Below are 21,675 nucleotides of genomic sequence, written 5' to 3'. Positions count from 1 at the left end.
AAGTGTAAATTATTGAAACGAGTGCAATTGTTTCAGCTAATTGAGTGAAATCCCAAGGGGCCTAAGAGGCAGAAAAACATATAGTAATTAAACAAAATATTATACATACTAGGCAATTAATAGACAGGCCCCCAAACAAAGCGATTATACGAGAAGACCTCTATCACGACCTAGAATGTCCGGTTTTCACCAAATTTTAATTATGAGTAATGTTATTAATGTTTTAGAGTGTCAGAATAGAGGAATCTGCATAGACTAAAAAAAAAACTAAAAGCCTAAGAAAGTGATTTTATTAAAAATGGAGCAACCTAGTGAAGTGAACCAATACGATAAGCGTATCTTGAGTGATTGGTCTCACCTTAATATCAACAATACGAATGGAACCACACACCTGTCCAAGGATATGATCTTCAATGATGGCCATCGCCTTTCCATCATAGTCTACAGGTGAGTCAAATAGTGGGTGACACACCCTATTCATTCCATCGTCCAATCTTCGAGATCACCACCCACGTTATTATTAAAATTTTATTCTCACAACTCAGTCATGCCGATGATAAGCTTTGACTTTTACTATCAATCGATGCGGAGGTGTAGGTGTTCGAATCCCCATTTATACGTAGCTGTAAATGTTGTTATAAATAGGTATAAATCATGCTAGCCTCATCGTTTCTGATCCCTCCTTAGCCCTCAGTCTGGCTATCTGTCTGAGACTGTGAAATTTTCACTTGGAATTTGATCTTTCGGGGTTCATCGTAGGGTTCACCATTTCAAATTGCTGAGATTTGCTTGATTGATTAACATGACTCTTCTGGCTATTCCAGACATAAAAAACACACATAAAGTAACAATTAGAACTGGTACTCGTTAGGTACTTAAGAATTCATTATCTGTACTTTAGTGGGAGGGTTGTGGGCCAGACTCTTTCATTAAAAAGAAATCGATTTGAAGCTAATCTCTGATTGTCTGAGCTGGCTGCCCAGGAGCCTTTTGGCGCCCAATTAATTTCACCTTTCCCAACTGCACTTTCCTGACCCACTTACCGATCACGTGGCACCCACACAAACGCCCACGGCCCACTGTCGACCGCCACTAGAACTTCTTTAATTTCCCACTCACCAATTTAATCGCTGTTGAACCTTACCCACACCTTTGCACCACCATTGCCACCACTTCCTCCGCCACCACATCTCTTGGTCTGTGCTGATTCTGAAATGGCTTCTCCTGCGGTGCAGCATACTGTTTGTGATCTCAACAATTGGCAACAGCACTGTGCTATATCTGCTGACCAAACGACGACTGCGGGGTCCCTTGAGGATTGATATCATGCTAATGCATCTGGCCATCGCCGATCTAATGGTGACGTTCCTACTGATGCCACTGGAGATTGTGTGGGCTTGGACGGTGCAGTGGCGCTCCACGGATCTGATGTGCCGCCTGATGACCTTCTTTCGCGTCTTCGGCCTGTACCTGTCCAGCTACGTGATGGTCTGCATATCTCTCGACAGGTGAGTCCATCCGTTGACTGTCGCTAATGGACCAAATTGATAGCCAGATAAGGCGGCTCGATGTGTCAATCGATGCCAGGCTGACGCATGCTAGCCAGCCATCTCTCTGGCTTTCCAGCTTTCTCATCACCTGCACCTCCCTGCTCTCCTAATCGCCAGATACTATGCCATCCTGAAGCCGTTGAAGCGCTCCTACAACCGAGGACGCGTCATGTTGGCCTGTGCCTGGCTGGGCTCCATCGTCTGCAGCATTCCCCAGGTATACACTGCAATACAAATCAGTTTAGTCTTATCTAAAAAAGGCTTTTAAAGTGTTAATTATTTTCTGTGTAAAACTGATAGCTTCATTGATATCATCCTTTGACAGGCCTTTCTCTTCCATGTGGAGGAGCATCCCGTCGTTAAAGGCTACTTTCAGTGCGTCACATTCCATACTCTGAGGAACGAATTCGACAACAGGCTCTATCAGATCGCCTCGATGACCGCCATGTACGCCTTTCCCCTGATCGTCTTCATCTACTGCTACGGATCCATCTACCTGGAGATCTACCGAAAGAGTCAGAGGGTCCTCAAGGATGTGATTGCCGAGCGATTCCGACGCTCCAACGACGATGTCCTCAGCAGGGCCAAGAAGAGGACTCTCAAGATGACCATCACCATTGTGATTGTGTTTATTATCTGCTGGACTCCGTACTACACCATCGTCATATGGTACTCGCTGGACAAGTCCTCTGTCTCGCAAGTGAATTCCCTGGTGAGGAAGGCCCTCTTCATATTTGCCTCCACCAACTCCTGTATGAATCCTTTGGTGTATGGACTCTATAACATCCGAGGTCGCATGAATAACAACAACAATGCGGTGGGTTTCCTTTTCTATTTTTTCTTCAATTATGAAAGTAGGGAGTAAATAGGCAATCGGCTGATTTCTTGCGTCATATCCGTGTATGCATGTATATGTTGGTGGGAACGTAAATCCACAATCCAATATACACTCACATATATATATAATCCTAAATAAAAAATACATATTGACCTTTCATCCGACCCTGACATAAATATGTCTCCTGCAAGAAAGTGATAAAAAGGGATCGCAGCAGGTCAATTGGTTCCTTTTTTTTTCTTGACCCTTCAGGGTGGATTTTCACTTTTCTACGAAAAGGTTTTCTTGTGATATACTTACTCCTTGTAAAATTCTGTATTATATTTTATATTATAAAATTAAATTTCTGTACATAAGTCCGAGTTAATTTAAAATTAATTAAAAAAGAATTGGAGTAAAAAATCCTTTTAAATGATATGCAACACCATAATAAAATTTTGGATATTTTTTTTTTAAATAATTATTTGTTCTTCATCATTAATTTTAAATTAATTACAAAATAATTATAATAAAATACATTTTTAAATGAACTGCAGCACCATGAATATAATTTTTGTAAATAAGCATTTTATTTTTTGTTAATCAATTTTATTTATTTTTTCACGATCCTGAATCTTATTTATTTTTTCACGATCCTGAATCTTAGACAGGTATCTTAAGTGGACAGTTGAATTTGTAGGGAATTAGGCAAACGGCGTATAAGCACCAGAAAAATTTTAGTAGTATGTAATTAGGCAAACGGCGTACGACGTAAATTTAGTGGCGCCATCTATGGGTCAAGTTTGTGTAAAATTGGGCAGCGCCATCTACCGTAATATTTTATACGCCCTCTATTGGCATAAAAGCAAACGATCATGCCAAAAATTATACTTGCCAGGATCACCGCCGTCTATGTTTTCTATATTTTCTGATATCTTGTCTATGTTTTCTATATTTTCTGATATCTTGTCTATGTTTTCTATATTTTCTGATATCTTGCATTGGGTCCCATTAAGGGAAATATGCATGTAAAGAAAAGATCATGTAAAAATGAAACTTGCTAGGATCATCGTTTGCCTAATTACATACTACTAAAATTTTTCTGGTGCTTATACGCCGTTTGCCTAATTCCCTACAAATTCAACTGTCCACTTAAGATACCTGTCTAAGATTCAGGATCGTGAAAAAATAAATAAGATTCAGGATCGTGAAAAAATAAATAAAATTGATTAACAAAAAATAAAATGCTTATTTACAAAAATTATATTCATGGTGCTGCAGTTCATTTAAAAATGTATTTTATTATAATTATTTTGTAATTAATTTAAAATTAATGATGAAGAACAAATAATTATTTAAAAAAAAAATATCCAAAATTTTATTATGGTGTTGCATATCATTTAAAAGGATTTTTTACTCCAATTCTTTTTTAATTAATTTTAAATTAACTCGGACTTATGTACAGAAATTTAATTTTATAATATAAAATATAATACAGAATTTTACAAGGAGTAAGTATATCACAAGAAAACCTTTTCGTAGAAAAGTGAAAATCCACCCTGAAGGGTCAAGAAAAAAAAAGGAACCAATTGACCTGCTGCGATCCCTTTTTATCACTTTCTTGCAGGAGACATATTTATGTCAGGGTCGGATGAAAGGTCAATATGTATTTTTTATTTAGGATTATATATATATGTGAGTGTATATTGGATTGTGGATTTACGTTCCCACCAACATATACATGCATACACGGATATGACGCAAGAAATCAGCCGATTGCCTATTTACTCCCTACTGTAGGCTCTAGGCTCTAAGCGTTATCTTTTCTTTCGAGTCTTCTGATTGGTTTTCCCGATTCATTAACCGGAAAAATGTGGGGAAAATTGGGGTGGTTTTCATGCGTTAACTCATGTACATGTATTGATGATACCAATACATTCAAACACAAGTACCTGTTTTCCGTTTTCGAGGATCAATAGGTTTTGAGGTTTATGCTAAGAATCAAATTTTTAGTATAAATCCAAATCCTAAAGAAAGAGTTTGAAGTTAAAATATAAAGAAAAAAAAATGAGCGAGCTGGAAATTATATTCGAGGATACCCAACCAGCACTTAGTGATATTTGTGTATCAAACGGTGCACTTTTATCATTAATTGGTATTGGGAAAAATACACAAGAAGAGCTATTTAATAATCTACAGGATGATTCTCTGACATCCATGTACGATTTGCTAACTCCAACATGGGATTACGAATTAACTATCATCGAGGATAAAATGTATGTCCCGGACACTCAAGAAAATATATTTGAGGATTTCGACGACGACATACCTGCTTCTCCGTGCTTTATTCCGGAGACCCCAGAACTAGTGGAAATATCATCAAAACCAGAGTTTACTTTCCCGGATGATGACCACATATTTTTGGAAGTTAATGAGGGAAAAGATAATTATGAAAGTTTAATGGATGAGGAATTCGACAAAATTTTAATCGATTGGCTTATAAATAATGAATAAATTAAAAACTATGTTATTTTATTATTGTGTAATTATTTTTAATTCATGAAAAATAAATAATTATTAAAACAAAATTATTTTTGAAATCTTTCTTTTTATCAAAGTTTAGTTAAAATGAACTTAAAAATTAAAATACATTAATATTTAAAATAGTTGATTGAAATTAAATTAACACCAAGATTTAAAATTTAAAAGAAATATTTTGAAGTTTGTGTTAAGTTAATTATTTCAATTAATATCGTTGGATGATCCATCAAGAAATGGGTGTATAATTCACTTCGGAGCCAGTACTTTTTCACTTCAGGACAGAAGTAGCAGTTATAGTATGAGGATCTGGCTTTTGTATTGCTGAAGTTGTGTTTTTTTAGAATGTGACGTTTTAATCCATAGCGATATTTAAAGGAAGGACTTTCTATACAGAGATCACAAACGAACGTTTTCATTTCGAAGATTTGAAAATAAACTGATAAAAAGCAACACTAGAACTTGTTTTTATATTATATTTTTAAGATTGAATCTGTGCTATGGTATATAATTGACCTATATATTTTAAAATTAAATGACCATGCAGTCATCTCTTTCATTCCTAATAATAATTACCATATCCCTAGCTATAAATTCTTTATATACACAAATACATTTATAAAAGTGGTATGATGTCATCCCTTTCATTTAAATAAAAGTATATTATTCGTATTAATATACTTATATATATATATAAATAAATATGTATGTATATGTATATATGTAACCACAAAGAAGAGTGAATTTATTATTGAAAGGTATAAAAGAGCGGGATCATTAAATAAATTGATTAGTACCTAACAGTAACCTTTTTGAAGCGAATCCAGGAGTACGTGAGTTATAAATGATGGTATGTTTACAAATTCTCACAGCCAATCAAAAAATATCCTTATGTTTATGTATATCATAGTCTTTCTTAGATACTTTGAATGATCAAAAGCCTGTTATTGGCTACACAAAGACTGAAGACCTATGTATTAATTTCGAATACAAGATCATTGGATGTAAGATAAAGAAAACCACATATGGGACGAAAATAGCCCTTTATTTGACTGATAAGGACGACGAACCACTCTGGATATTTTTACCAAAGAGCTACGTGAATAAATTTTCAACTAAAACACCATTTAAGAAATTGAAGGAAAATGGAATAACGCATCTTGTATATAAAGGAAAAGAGATGACTAGATATAGCTCAGCCTGTTTACAATTTATCTCAAAGGAGTAACTGTATAAAAGAGTTGATTCCTTATAATGTTTTATCAGTTTCATTTTTTCCCTTAAATCAAAAACAACTCCTCTCTCAAGCCTCTCGATGTACGCGCATCAAATAAAATTATTTTTACTTCAATTTGAAGATATGCTTTTCGAGGAGCACCTTAAAAAACTTCAATTTTTAAAAACAACTTTAGAGGATTTGGAAGAAAAGAAAATGCTGTACTCGAAATATGGATTCCACTACAAAATATGTCCCTGGAGTGATGATGAAGCAACCGAAGGTCCAGACACTTGTAACTGCAACAAACTTCCTCTATATATAAAGGAAGCTACGGATATTATGATAAGATACTATAAAATAACTAAAAGAATGTATCCAAATCCATGAAAATAAAAAAGTTTTTTATAGATATTATAAATAATATTGTTTATTTTTCATATTGGGTTTAAAAAAAAAAAAAAAAAATTTTTTTAAATCATTTAAAACATTTACTAAACATTTTTGAAATTAACTTATCATTATAGGTGAAATCTTTTATCTTAAAATTCTGTGTAAAACTCTTTAAAGTTTTTCGATTGCTTTTGTAAAGACCAAAAAGCATGCAGTAATGTCCACAGGTATTTGAAAAGTATCCTTGCAATTGTTGCTTGTTATAAGTATATTTTGATGCATTTCTTTTTAAAAATGCAATAAATTCTTTTTTCTGAGGATATTGTCCATAAGAATCGAAAAATTCTGCTGACTTTTTGTTATAGAAGTAAAATGCAACCCAATGCATTCCTGGTTGGTATGAATAATCAGTGTTAGCTACAATCAATGCTGGATATTCACGAATTTCTTTTGGTAGTTTATCGGCCGAAAAAACCCCTTTAAATATTTTTTTAGTTTGAGGATGCTTGGAGAGCAAGTCCATGATTTGTATTGTATTCATTTTTACAAAAGTACTCGAATATTTCGATGCTTATCAATATCAATCATAGAGTCGTATTCACAATAAACAATGCAAGTAACAGCCTCAGCCAGAGGCTCAGAGAATCTTCCTTCTATTCTGATCGTTCCTTGAGAAATCAGGTTAGCGCAAACACTAGAATTGGAGTGATCAGCAGTTAAATCAAACGCTAATATAAAATTATTTTTGTCAAACATATCCTTGGAAATTTGGAGACCACGATCATAATGCTTAATTCCACAAGCTTTAAATAGTAAATTATATGCTCTTGAACTTTGGGTATTGGTAGGATTTGAGAAATCAAATTCAAGTGCCTGAGAAGGTACCTGTACTCCATTAACTAGCAGATTGAATCGTTGTATTTTAAAGTTTTCAAAATTAAAAGGATCTAATCCTCGATTTCCTGAGTATGCTCTGTTTTTTACCATACAAAAGGCCAAAAAATTTGGAATTTGACCAATAACTGCGTTATCGATGGATAATGTATTATTTCCTGGGTATATTGTGAATGATTTTACTTCAACTTTATTGTATGGGTATATTGCATTTTTTGATTGTAAAACGTGATGATGAGCTAATAAAATGCTGGGGTTGACTACTACATGATTCATGAACAGCTGGGCTTCCAAGATCTTTAGATTCGATTCAGTTTCGGTTTCCAATAAATAAAATGCTGTTTTTTCAATATTAAAAGTAATGCGCAAATCAACATTATTTACAAGCAGTTTTGGTTGGTTGAAAATATCTCCATGCACTTTTCCAAATAATTCTACTTTATTACTATTTTGAAACATGTTTTTAAGAATTTGACTGCCATCACTTTTAAATGGTGTTTGGGTACCATAATTTGGGAAATATCCTTGTGTTGCTAAATGACTTTCACTTGCATCACAACCATAGTTTAAAATTGTTTGCAAATATGATCTATAATGATAATTATTGTCGCTTTGGGAAACCAAAGTATTATTTAAATATACAGATGAGCTTCTAAATATAGAATGCAATATATTATTTGCTACACCAACAGCATTTCCTTCAATACTACTATTATCAATTTTTTTAAGTTGAACCACAAGTTTTAAGTAAACACTTGAAAGATCTCTGTAGGTTTCTCCATTTCCTAAACAAACGAATTCAATTGATGAAGCACTATCCAAAGAAGCAATAGGGTTGTATGAAACTTCTTCGGTTTTCAAAATACAGCTTTGCGTTGGATGAGGCTCAAAAAGATCCAATTCGCTTTTCATGCATTCAATGTGATTACTCATTTTGATTTGGAAAATATGTCACTAATTTTAAATTTTTTAGATGCTTTTTTTCTTGACTTTTTTGAACGCGTATGTTTACGACGTTGTTTAGTTGTTAAATGATTGCGATTTTTTCTTGGTCTCCTCTTTTTATGCCTTTTTCCTTTACCACTTTGTAATTTAGTAATTTTATGAATTGCTTTGTCAGATAGATTATGTAATGCGATTTTACTTTGTTCTTGAATGATATTTCGTAGAGGTTTTCGACCCAAATCATTTATAACAGCCTTTCCGGTTTCAGCAGCTTGATTTTTAAGTGCATTTATCCCTGACAGAAAAAGCGGTTTAATGTAATTAAAAAGTCCACTAAAGAAATTTCCAATACCACGACCATGCTGAACAATTCTTGGGGAAACATAGAGACTACCTATGTTACTTAAGCTTCCACCGCACTGATTTAAATAATATTGATGATAACATTTCGCCATGGTTGGTAAATCAATTCTAAATGTTAGTTTCCCTTAACATTATTATTTATAGACTTTTTCTTCTTTTTCTAAAATGCAGAGTTAGAAAAATTGGAACTGATGAAGTTTCAAAGGGGATTTTATATCCACTTGAATCAGTAATTAATATTGAAATTTCGTTTGGTGAAAAATTTTCAATAGGATAATATTCAACATTTCTAAACTGCATAAATTTTTCTTTTCCATTTGTAAATAAAACTCTTAAGCAACGTGGTCTTTTGCTTCCTACACAACGAGGCTTTATAATGTCCGTGTAAATAAATATTGCACCGCATTCCATCTCATCCGCTTTCATTGATGTCGATTTGTATCGAAATGTTTCAGAATTTACTAAACTTATAAATTCTGTTGAATTAGAGCTTGATTCTTCTGATTCATTTTCTTTTGTTTCTCTCCTTTTTTTAGGATTTTTTCGAAAAGAATTATTTAAATATATATCAGTTATACCGACTTCCCATTCCTCAGACATTGTTTCAGGAAGGTTTACAATATTTGTAAAAGCGCATTTTACATTATCAGGAAACACATTTAAGGAGTCATTGCTGAGCAATGTAATATAAAACTCGTTTTGAAAAAACATTTTAAGCTCTGCAGTTAAGAATATGAGATCCAATTTAATTTATTTTTACCAATTTGGATATTGTTTTCTTTGCGGTTTGCCCTTTGCAATTTTTCTAAATCACTTATATACTTAAGATTTCTTAGTGGATAGGGGGAATCTCTATTCTTTTTAACCTTATTTCTCAGTTTCAGTTTCTTTTCAGTAGAATTTCCTTTTATAATTCTTGTTTTCTCAACTAATGATTTTTTTAAAATCTTATCATCAGTGAAAGAAGTATCTGCGAGTGTTCGTTTATTATTAATTGGAATTGAAACAGATTTCTCAGATGATTGTTCTTCTTCATCGCTGGGTAAAATGGCTAAATCGGGTAAATCCTCTCTTTTAAATGATGACTCGTTCTTGTATTCTTTAGAAGTACTGGCAATAGAATCTTTCCAATCATCTATATATGTTTGGGTTTCTACATTTTGATTTAATGAAAACGGGGGTTTCGATACCGATTGATGCAAAACAGCTTTGTTTCTCTTTTTATTTTGGTATGCACATAATTCTTGTTGAATTTTAATCCATTTATCATAATCACTAATTTTTTTATTGTTTAAAATTGGTAAAAATTTTAAATTTATAAGATCATTTCCTCGATCATTTACTAAAAGTTTATGGTATGCATTTGGATGCATTAAGATTACTTTATTTAGCTCATGCTTACTTTTAATCATGATTCAAAATTTTTCCAAAAATCCCAGAAAGCAATGAACTTATTAAAATTGGTAAAAATCCGCCTTTTTGAATAAGAACTCTTCTCTTAGAATTTAAAGATTGTTTTGAGCTGGAAATATGTCGTAATACATTTTTATACTTTTTTAATGAATTTAAGATATTTTTTGATATTTTATGGTTTCCTTTTAAAGTATTTATCACTATCTCCGACAATGTTTTTACTAACTCGCTATCACTATTGCAAATAATCGCTTTTCGAAGTTTATTATTTGCTTTTTTGAGCACATACAATAAATGTTTGTTCGCTTTCAATCGCCTTATGCTCTTTTTGCAAACCATTTTCATCTGAATAGCAAATTGAATATAATGGATTAAAAATCTCTGTTCTAAATCTTAAAAGATCATTTATTCCTTGCGTAAGATCAATAAGTAAATAACCATGAGGTTCATTCGTGACTTCTTTATATATTCTAAAAAGTTCTTTAGGGTTTTCAGGATATATCTGTCTAGCTAAACATTGAAATTGTAATTTGTCTCTAGGATTTTTAAATGCCACAATGTATTTTGTATTTAGTGATATGTCTCGGGTGTGAGTAGATTTATGAAATATATTTTGTGTTACAACAATTACAGATAAATTTCGATGATGAGATCCTTTGGTAAAAAGTTCACATACATTTTTATTAAATGCTCCCATCATCAAATCATCTAATACCAAAAGTATAGGTTCATTATTTTCATTTTCAATGGAGTCAGGTACCCCATGGTAATATTCAATATTGGTAAAATTTGGTTTCGCTTGCTCTTCACCGTAACACCATATTATTCTATCTATTGAAGTACTTATTAAGTCCTTCCTTCCATTTATTAAATTTTTCAAAAATGTTGTTTTACCCGATCCTGAGGGACCACAAATAAGCATCGTAAAAGGATGAACAAATTGTGTAAACATTTTGATAAAAGTTTTTTGTTTATTCAATGCTAATTATCAAAAAAAAAAAAATGTTTCTAATGATTTTTTTCCTGGTCCCGTTTTTTAGCGCAGTCCTTTTCAAAATGAGTATCAGAACCACAATAGTTGCAGTATATAAGTTGACTGTATCCTTTTTTACGAGGATCTTTTCCAAAGATGCGATCCATTTTGCTAAAACAACTTCTCAATTAAAGTACTAAAATCATACTGTTTATTAAAGTAATTTATACATATGATTCTCCGTTATAGTATATATCGTAATTACAGTTTTCTAAAATTACAAAAAGCTTAAATAAATTATTTAGAGCACATCTAAGCTTAAGTTTTTTGTGAATTTTACAGTTGGTAAAAAAATTAGGATAACATGTCAGGCTCTTTCCTATATCTATATCGATAATATTATTCGATAGAAACTTTGATAAAAATTCCTTTTTTACTTCGCCACGTACAATTATATTGGAAAACTTATTTAGTGGAGAAAGTACATCGCTTAAGCAGTTATAGGGTATTTCTCCTTCCATCCAGTCCAATCCGTTTATGTTTTTTCGATGAATATTATGTTGTTGTAATGTATCATAATTCAACTCCTTAATGTTGTATGGAGGTTTGAAGTGAAAGAAGTTTGGTATTACAGTTCCTCCAGGCATGAAGGCCAATTCCTTAACAAAAATTTGATTGTTATTTCCAACAACATATTGAAAATCTACTATAACGGAATTTGATCTATCAAATTTAGTCATTTTAGAATGAGTTTTAAATGTAAACTGACTTTGGTGTCTACATTTTAGGTCTTTATATACCATTCATTTTATTATATAATACATGCATTATGTAATATATAATATAAAAGTTGCTCTCACATCTTAGGAGTTTGTATATATGGATATATATTTCATTTCATTATGTAATACATAATGTATAATATATATATATATGTATATACGTCATACTAAGCCCTTTATAAACCACACATTTTAGTAACTAATTTCAGTTTGTTAATAACATTCAGATTCAATGGATACACTCCAAGCTAAAAGAGAAAGAGCCATAAGAAAAAAACAGAACCATGAAGTTATATTTGGTTTTGAATATTTTGTGGCTCAAAATTTGAAAATAAAATGTGGATTTTCGACATCTAGAAAATTTACTCCAATGATTTGGATGCAGCAGCACAAAAACAATTATATTGGATTTGATAAAGAAGAATGGATGCAACTGCTTACATACAAGGAATTTATACAATTAAAGATTGATCAATATGACTTCCTAATGTCTGATACAGTTTTGGATCACCCTATTTTATCAACTATTAAATGTAATTTTAGATTTAGAAAATCAGATAAACAATATGTTCTGATACTAAATCAATTCGGTAATAAAATTGAAATAGATAGTGAAACTTGGAGATCATTAATTCGCCTAGCTATATTTTTAACTACATTTTTATGTTGGAACACTATATTAAAACAGCAAATATCCTATCTGTACTATAATCATATCATTCCGAAGTGTGTCTCTTTACAAAAATTCGATATTCAATTATCTGATTTAGATGGTAACTATGATAAAAATGTTCAAATAGATTTAACACGTTTATGTTTCGAAATATCTAAAAAAATGACAAAAGAAATAAAAGAAGATGTAATTCATTATAAGAAATCATTAATCTCTAAGACCTCAGACATTAACAATAAAAAATAAGTTTTTTTTTTAAATAAAAATGAGTAAGCAACAAGTTGTTGATGAAATACATAAAACTTGTAGAAAAAATTTTTTACGTCGAAAGTTCGTTCAAAAAGGGTTTCATGATACTTGGCAAATTGATTTGGTTGAAATGATCCCCTATTCCAATCAGAATAATGGATATAAATATTTACTAACGGTTATTGATACATTTTCAAAATATGCTTTTGCTAAGCCTGTAAAATCAAAATCGGCAATGGATGTTGCAACTGTTATGAAATCTATATTGAAAGATTCCAAATACAAGCCAAAAAATATACATTCCGATCAAGGCAAAGAATTTTTTAATCAACTCTTTAAAGAACTTATGAAGAAAAATAATATAAATCATTATCATACATTTACACACCTTAAGGCTTCGATTTGTGAACGATTTAACAGAACTTTAAAAAATAGGATGTGGAAAATGTTTAGTTTTAATGGAAATTATCGATGGATTACCCATTTGAATTCGCTTGTAGAAGACTACAACCATTCTTACCACAGAACTATAAAAATGAGGCCAATCGATGTTTGTAAACAGAATGAAGAGTTTATTTTGAAAAAATGTTATAACATTGTTAAGGTATTTCCAAGGCATAAATATGTAGTAGGAGACCATGTTAGAATAAGCAAATACAAGGGTGTATTTGTTAAAGGATATGAACCTAACTGGACCACTGAAATATTTACAATTTCAAAAATAAGGACTACATTCCCAGTTACTTACGAGCTCATTGATTATAAGGGTGACCCTATAAAAGGTACATTTTATGAAGCTGAAATTCAAAAAGTTAAAGACAAAAGTGCATTCCTAGTTGAAAAAGTAATAAAAAGAAAAAAAGACCAAATTTTTGTAAAATGGTTAGGTTTTGATGAAACACATAACTCATGGATAAATAAAACAGATTTATTAAAATAAAATTTTACAATTTGGAATTTATTTATACAAATTATACATACATATATACATTTTTAATTATTATTATTATTTATATACATTTTTAATTTTTATTATTATTATTTATTTTTATTTTTTTTTTTTTTTTTTTTTTTTTTTTTTTTTTATTTTTTTATTTTTTTTTTTTTTTGTCGCTTATTTAATATTTTTAAAAATACGTACAATATTATTGACATTATCCATTTGTATTTAATAAAGATCTTAATTTATAATGACCATATGCTAAAGTATTAATATTACAAGCTAATACCCATCTTTTATCATCTCTAGGGCTAAGACTTACTTTATTAACTACATCAGTATATAACTGATGGCCCCTACTCCTTATACATCTTTGTTCTCCATAGTACGTTTTCATATGTCTAATACATTCAATATAATCTAAATGACACAGTTTTTTGATTACTGATTGCTTAACACCCTTAACTTTCTTTGTATCTATATATTCGTCATTGTTTTCTACTAAAAATGAATATGCTTTAGCTTTTAGACCCGCGAAAGAGGTCATAATTTTTCCAGCATTTTCATCTTTGAATAAGCCCAATTCTTTGTTGTTAGCTTGAATAATGTTGAATCGGTTTCCTGTCTCATAATTTGATGTGTCAAAACGGCTAGAATTTTTTTTTATTATTTTGTATATATCCTCTTCACAGGAAACTATAAAAGAGTCTGTATCCATATATATTATTTTTGCTGAGGGACACTCTACTAATAAAAAGTTATAATAGTAATCATACATTAGCCATTTGGACAAATCGAGAACAGTAAATCCAATATAAATAGGCTTATCATACAAAATTGAAGTCTTTGTAGTCTCAATTGCAGCTAAATTTTCTCCAAAAATTTCTAAACTATGAAAATTATTCCTTGCAACTAGTTGTCTAAACCCTGGAGAGTTTTGAGCCGATTCATAACGAGTTACTAGTGTTATTTCTCGACGCTTTTCTACGTTTTCCATGGTTTTGCCGTATACGGCATTATTCATTAATTTATAAAAATTTTTTTCAAATTCATTTTTTGCTATTTTTCTATGTTGGGTATTTAAATCTATATAGGGCTTTAACCAGTATGACTGATTAAAAGATAAAATTCTATGAATTTTCTTTAATTTTAATCCCTGTTTAAGACACAATTGAAGCTGTTTTAAATGAATAATATAAAACTCTTTAGAATTTAAATCAGCTATTAATTTTGGTTGTTTTCCTCCTGGGGGAACCTTGTTTTCAGGACAAAATGGTAGACTGTTATGTTTGTCATGAATTTCATCAGGATATTCTAAATCTACTTCTAAAATATATCCTGTGTCTCCTGAGGAATCAGCATTTTCTACATCAAATAAATTGGTTTCATTTTCGCTTAAAAATTGAAAATTTGAAAATGGGAGTTTTTGGCTCATAGCCCAACCATATAAATTATTTGCGTCAATATACGACAAATAATTTTTTGGTGTTGTTTTATCATAATTTCTCATGTACTCATTATTTGCTTTTGAAATTCTTTGAGTACATTGAGTCAGACCGCCCCGTATACCTCTTTTAACAAAATTGTAAATGTTGGGGTCACTTATTAAATCTAATTCTACTTTAGTATACTTCAGCATAGCATCCCATGAAATAGATGGGGCTGAAACATAATTAACAGGGTCTAATTTATAAATTTTTGAGCATATATTACGGAAGTTTTCAAAAACGTCTGCTAAAATTAGTACGTCACTCTCCAAATACAATTTCATATAGTCTTTTAGAGTTCTGCACTGAAACGAACTCCAAATTTCTTTAGCGAAATTGTATTCGCTAATACTACACTCTTCGTCTTTCAACGAATTATAAAAATATTCCCTAGGAGGAAGTTCGGTTTCATTGAATTTTTCAAAACTATCCAAATAATCATAGGGAAATACTCCCTTTCTTCTCATTTGCCTAAACTTCTCTCCACTAAATTTTGATTTTAATATTTTAAAATCTTTATCTTCCATGTTGTAAGCTAATTTTTCTAAACTAGAATTTAAAAACCTATTGGAATCTATGTACTTTATAGTATAATTAGTCTTTCCCTTTTCAAAAATTGTCTGATTTAGAGCAATATATAACTCTTTAGTAGAGGGTATTGGTTTCAATTTACCCCCTAGGGCATTAATAAAGAGGTGGATATCGTATCTTGATAAATTATGAAAAACTACAGGGAAATAAGCTTTTAACTTAAAACTATCTTTACAACTTCTATGGATAGGACCTTGGTATTTACCCGTGAACTGGTTAAAATATTGTACGCGTTCATCCGTACTGATGACCTCTTCACACGCATAGCAGTTCCCATGCTCCTGGTAGTCCTCATCGCAGATGTCAAAGTTATATATAGGTTTTTTTGATCCCTTCCAGTATTTGCTATATAAGGCCATTGTCTCCTCTTCCAAAGTTTTAACAAAAACCTTCATACAGTCATGTCCTGTAATTTGTAAAAAAGAAAAATTTATTAACTTTAAAACTTTTCATTTATTTTAAAATAATTTATTTACCTTCATAGGTCCATAATTTATTCAGCTGAGGGTTGTATTTATGGGCAACATAAAACGAAACAGCACATGCTGTATGTTTCTGCACAGGCTTGGTATAGGATTCGTTTGGATTATTTGAGGCTGTTTGGTAATGTTCCAAAACTGCCTCAATGTCCGCATAAATTACCACGGGTGGTGCCAGTTTTTTTGAAAAATTTTCAAATTTGGTTTTAGTGTTTGGTTGTGGGTATAGTGAAGCCACTTGACCGCACTCCTTTAGATTGTGGGTCTTGTTAGTGCTGCAATAAAATTGTAGGCAATTTCTACAAAAATATCTCTCCGAATTTGAGTTGTTCACTTGTGATTTACACAATGTTTTTATGCTTGTAATGTACGCATAATGCAAACAATTTTTTTTAGGATTTTCTATTCCCAATATATCGATATGATGGATTTTTACTTCTTTAGTTCTAATTGTAGGACCTTCTATGCGACCATCATAAATTTCATATACATTTATGCTGTAATTTGAGTTATTTTTCTCGAACAGCTTTATTCCATTCTTTGTAATGGGAAACTCTATTCCCGAAAAGTTTAATATTTGTTGTTCATATGTTATAATTGGTTGGCTAATATCAAAAATCCCATAAAATGAAGTTCTGGGCAGTTTTTCGCGAGCTGATTTTTTTTGCGCTGATGTACCAAAATTTATTTGAATGTGTTTCATATATGCTATGTGAGCCAAAATACACCACTTAAAACAATAAATGTCATTATTTTTAACATTTATGAGAGCATTTCTTTTTCTTATGCTCTTAGGTGCTTCAACATATCCTGATCCAGGAAGGTGCTCTAGCTTTAATATTTGTATTTCATAAAATGTAAAATGCTTAATAGCCCATCCAGAATCCCTCTCCTGGAATTCATCGGCTTTTGCAATTAACATTTCGTTATCGTCATTTAAAATGTATTCGACGTCATTATATGAGCTGACGTAAATTGCTTTATAGTTTGTCGAGAAATGTTTTGTTTCCTCTTGCATCTTATCAGTTTCTTCAGTCGGTTTTACATATTTTCCATGAACTGATAGACGCACTTTTATAGCTCTTAATTCGCTAAGTGCATATTTTATAATGTTTATAAGATTATTTTTACATCCAATGTAAAATTCTTTTAAATCTAGATCGCGCACTCCGAATACTTTATACTTTTTTGTGTAAAAAGTATCACTTTGGGTTATAGGAAAAATGTTAGCATTTTGCCACACAAGTTTCCTTAATGCCGCTCTATGATTTGGAGAATGTAAATGAATTCTTTCCTCAACGAAAGCACAATTTTGCTTACAATCGGGACAAATATTCTTCTCAGCAATTATGCGGTCTAGTCTAGCCCTTTTTGATGTTGATGGCTGTTCTTCAATATCCATGGGTTGCCCCTCTTGAGGGCTAGTTTCCTTGGACACACCAGCCTTCCGTTTGACCGCTGATGATACGTTGAAAATACTATGTTTTGATGTAGTTCCTTGGTTCCTGATTCCTTGAATTTTTGGTTGTTGATTTTCCTCCTGCTTTTTGGTCACCGTTGTTCGCGAACGATACAAAGCTTTCGCCAAACCGTTGGCCTGAGATTTCTTCTTCATCTCCGAGAAGGCATTTCGAGGTCCTTCACATCGATCATAATGAGTTATAAACTCATTCACACTAATAACTTTAGAGCACAAGTCACACGCAACTTTCGACTCCATTTTTATGATTTAGGTTTTTGTTTTTATTTTTTTGTAAAAAGAAAAAGCGTAAAAATTGCTTTAACCGGCAAGGCAAGATTTATACTAAAAATTTGATTCTTAGCATAAACCTCAAAACCTATTGATCCTCGAAAACGGAAAACAGGTACTTGTGTTTGAATGTATTGGTATCATCAATACATGTACATGAGTTAACGCATGAAAACCACCCCAATTTTCCCCACATTTTTCCGGTTAATGAATCGGGAAAACCAATCAGAAGACTCGAAAGAAAAGATAACGCTTAGAGCCTAGAGCCTACAGTAGGGAGTAAATAGGCAATCGGCTGATTTCTTGCGTCATATCCGTGTATGCATGTATATGTTGGTGGGAACGTAAATCCACAATCCAATATACACTCACATATATATATAATCCTAAATAAAAAATACATATTGACCTTTCATCCGACCCTGACATAAATATGTCTCCTGCAAGAAAGTGATAAAAAGGGATCGCAGCAGGTCAATTGGTTCCTTTTTTTTTCTTGACCCTTCAGGGTGGATTTTCACTTTTCTACGAAAAGGTTTTCTTGTGATATACTTACTCCTTGTAAAATTCTGTATTATATTTTATATTATAAAATTAAATTTCTGTACATAAGTCCGAGTTAATTTAAAATTAATTAAAAAAGAATTGGAGTAAAAAATCCTTTTAAATGATATGCAACACCATAATAAAATTTTGGATATTTTTTTTTTAAATAATTATTTGTTCTTCATCATTAATTTTAAATTAATTACAAAATAATTATAATAAAATACATTTTTAAATGAACTGCAGCACCATGAATATAATTTTTGTAAATAAGCATTTTATTTTTTGTTAATCAATTTTATTTATTTTTTCACGATCCTGAATCTTATTTATTTTTTCACGATCCTGAATCTTAGACAGGTATCTTAAGTGGACAGTTGAATTTGTAGGGAATTAGGCAAACGGCGTATAAGCACCAGAAAAATTTTAGTAGTATGTAATTAGGCAAACGATGATCCTAGCAAGTTTCATTTTTACATGATCTTTTCTTTACATGCATATTTCCCTTAATGGGACCCAATGCAAGATATCAGAAAATATAGAAAACATAGACAAGATATCAGAAAATATAGAAAACATAGACAAGATATCAGAAAATATAGAAAACATAGACGGCGGTGATCCTGGCAAGTATAATTTTTGGCATGATCGTTTGCTTTTATGCCAATAGAGGGCGTATAAAATATTACGGTAGATGGCGCTGCCCAATTTTACACAAACTTGACCCATAGATGGCGCCACTAAATTTACGTCGTACGCCGTTTGCCTAATTACATACTACTAAAATTTTTCTGGTGCTTATACGCCGTTTGCCTAATTCCCTACAAATTCAACTGTCCACTTAAGATACCTGTCTAAGATTCAGGATCGTGAAAAAATAAATAAGATTCAGGATCGTGAAAAAATAAATAAAATTGATTAACAAAAAATAAAATGCTTATTTACAAAAATTATATTCATGGTGCTGCAGTTCATTTAAAAATGTATTTTATTATAATTATTTTGTAATTAATTTAAAATTAATGATGAAGAACAAATAATTATTTAAAAAAAAAATATCCAAAATTTTATTATGGTGTTGCATATCATTTAAAAGGATTTTTTACTCCAATTCTTTTTTAATTAATTTTAAATTAACTCGGACTTATGTACAGAAATTTAATTTTATAATATAAAATATAATACAGAATTTTACAAGGAGTAAGTATATCACAAGAAAACCTTTTCGTAGAAAAGTGAAAATCCACCCTGAAGGGTCAAGAAAAAAAAAGGAACCAATTGACCTGCTGCGATCCCTTTTTATCACTTTCTTGCAGGAGACATATTTATGTCAGGGTCGGATGAAAGGTCAATATGTATTTTTTATTTAGGATTATATATATATGTGAGTGTATATTGGATTGTGGATTTACGTTCCCACCAACATATACATGCATACACGGATATGACGCAAGAAATCAGCCGATTGCCTATTTACTCCCTACTTATGAAGTTCACATCGTATTAATGGACAATCTCTCCTCTCTACAGTCGGTCAACAACAGGCACACATCACTTTCGAATCGCCTGGACTCCTCCAACCAGCTCGTGCAGAAGCCGCTTGCCAACAACTCCTCGATGGCCAACGGACATGGCCAGGTGATGGCTGCCGCTGTGGCTGCCACAACGAAGCTGGCCCACGTAGTGGGTCTGAAGAGCACCGCCAATTCGAACGGCACCACACTGCCCCCGGCCTCTCCAGGCCATCTCACGGCTCCCCTGGCCAGTGACAGCGAAGCCAACGAAGACTCCAGCCTTAGTGTGGTCACCATCAGATGCCAGGAGCCGCCAAGGATCTGCCAGAAGTAATTTCGGTCTCTACACCTTTTGTAACTTCTCAGCACCGATCATCTCCCATCGTTCATCCTGTTTTTTTCTTTTTTTACGACTTACAACTCGGGGAGATGTTCCATTTTCGATTTCGATTTTCGCACAGTTGTCGCCATAAAACTGAGGAATTTATGTTGCGGTCTAAATGCTTACAATTTTAATTGATTTTCAGGACTATGGACAAAAGAAAAGTTTAAATTTATGGGTAGGATAGATAGATAAGTCCTTAAAGTTTATACCATGAGGTTAACCTTAATGATTTTACCTTTGATAACTAGTGTTTCAAAATAAGGTTTGGTGCACCTTTTGGTGGACAGTATAGTTTAATTAATCTCTTCTGATAAATTGTATAAGAATTGAGCAACATCTATCTCCATACCTATCCTATCTTGAAAGCACCTCTAACTTATTTGGGTTAATGCAGTCTTACATCATAGAGCCACAAAAGATCCATTACCGACACACACTCGATTCAAAGTCAACCCATCGAAGTTTTCACTCCGTCTCCGGCAAGGTCTAAATAGATTTTGTATATATTTTCAGTTGTGGCGACTCCATCGAAATGACCAGTGTGGTTAAATAAACAATAACAAATGGAGCTGCGAGAGCAACTGGATTAATTAAGCGATCTGCTACTGTTCGTCTGGAGAAGAAGTCGGCTTGGAACAAAGGGCATTTAATTTGCTAACCAGCTTTGTTTTGGGATTTTCATCATAAATTCTTTTGGCATTTGCATTTAGCTAAGCGACAAATTAAAAATGTTGTCAAGACAACTAACTTGGCCCAGGACAGGTCAAAATTCCGATTCCAAATCGTCTTGGTCTAGGCCATCAAATATTTGTAAAACAAGAAATACGCCAAAGACGTAATAATGCTTATTATAAGATTACTCTAGTTTATTGGATTATTGCTTAATTTATCATAATTTATTCATAACAAAGTCAACAAAGTCAAAGTAAACGGAAATCGAATAAAATTTTATGGAAAATGAAATAATAACGAAAGCATCCCCTCATCTTTTGTCCTAAAAGTCTGTTTTGTGTTGGATCCATTGTTAAGACGGCGTTAATCATTTGCTTTATAGTCAAAGCCCTAAACATTAATTATACACTCGTGTATGTCACAGTCTGAATGGATTCTTCAATATTTATTTCATTATATTGGACTTGGTGCTGGGCTAACCAGTTTCATATCAGGAATGACCTTT

The 21,675-nt window shown here is 32.1% G+C and overlaps 1 protein-coding gene across 2 annotated transcripts; it reads left to right on the top strand.

The window, feature by feature from the left end:
* Positions 1 to 260: 260 nt before the first annotated feature.
* LOC108125137 (Adipokinetic hormone receptor) lies at positions 261 to 21,438 on the top strand. 2 transcript variants are annotated; one of them, XM_043212576.2, is made up of 6 exons: positions 261 to 447; positions 1,236 to 1,508; positions 1,668 to 1,767; positions 1,876 to 2,367; positions 20,130 to 20,443; positions 21,012 to 21,438. In XM_043212576.2, exons 1-6 carry the CDS (start codon positions 299 to 301, stop codon positions 21,049 to 21,051), a joined length of 1,368 nt encoding a protein of 455 aa, XP_043068511.2. In that variant the 5' UTR covers positions 261 to 298; the 3' UTR covers positions 21,052 to 21,438. The 2 variants fall into 2 exon arrangements, with proteins under 2 accessions (XP_043068511.2, XP_043068512.2); XM_043212577.2 differs by having other exon boundaries at positions 275 to 447; positions 20,130 to 20,452.
* The last annotated feature ends 237 nt before the right edge of the window (positions 21,439 to 21,675 follow it).

This window comes from Drosophila bipectinata, unplaced genomic scaffold (genome assembly GCF_030179905.1).
Source record: "Drosophila bipectinata strain 14024-0381.07 unplaced genomic scaffold, DbipHiC1v2 scaffold_249, whole genome shotgun sequence".
Taxonomy (NCBI): Eukaryota; Metazoa; Arthropoda; class Insecta; order Diptera; family Drosophilidae; genus Drosophila; species Drosophila bipectinata.
This window is presented reverse-complemented; position numbering and strand designations above follow the sequence as displayed.

Coding starts and splice junctions, on each gene's coding strand:
- LOC108125137 (XM_043212576.2), top strand. CDS start 299: ATGGAGCAACCTAGTGAAGTGAACCAATACGATAAGCGTATCTTGAGT. Junction 1,509..1,667: donor GTCTGCATATCTCTCGACAG/GTGAGTCCATCC, acceptor CCTAATCGCCAG/ATACTATGCCATCCTGAAGC. Junction 2,368..20,129: donor TGAATAACAACAACAATGCG/GTGGGTTTCCTT, acceptor TCCTCTCTACAG/TCGGTCAACAACAGGCACAC.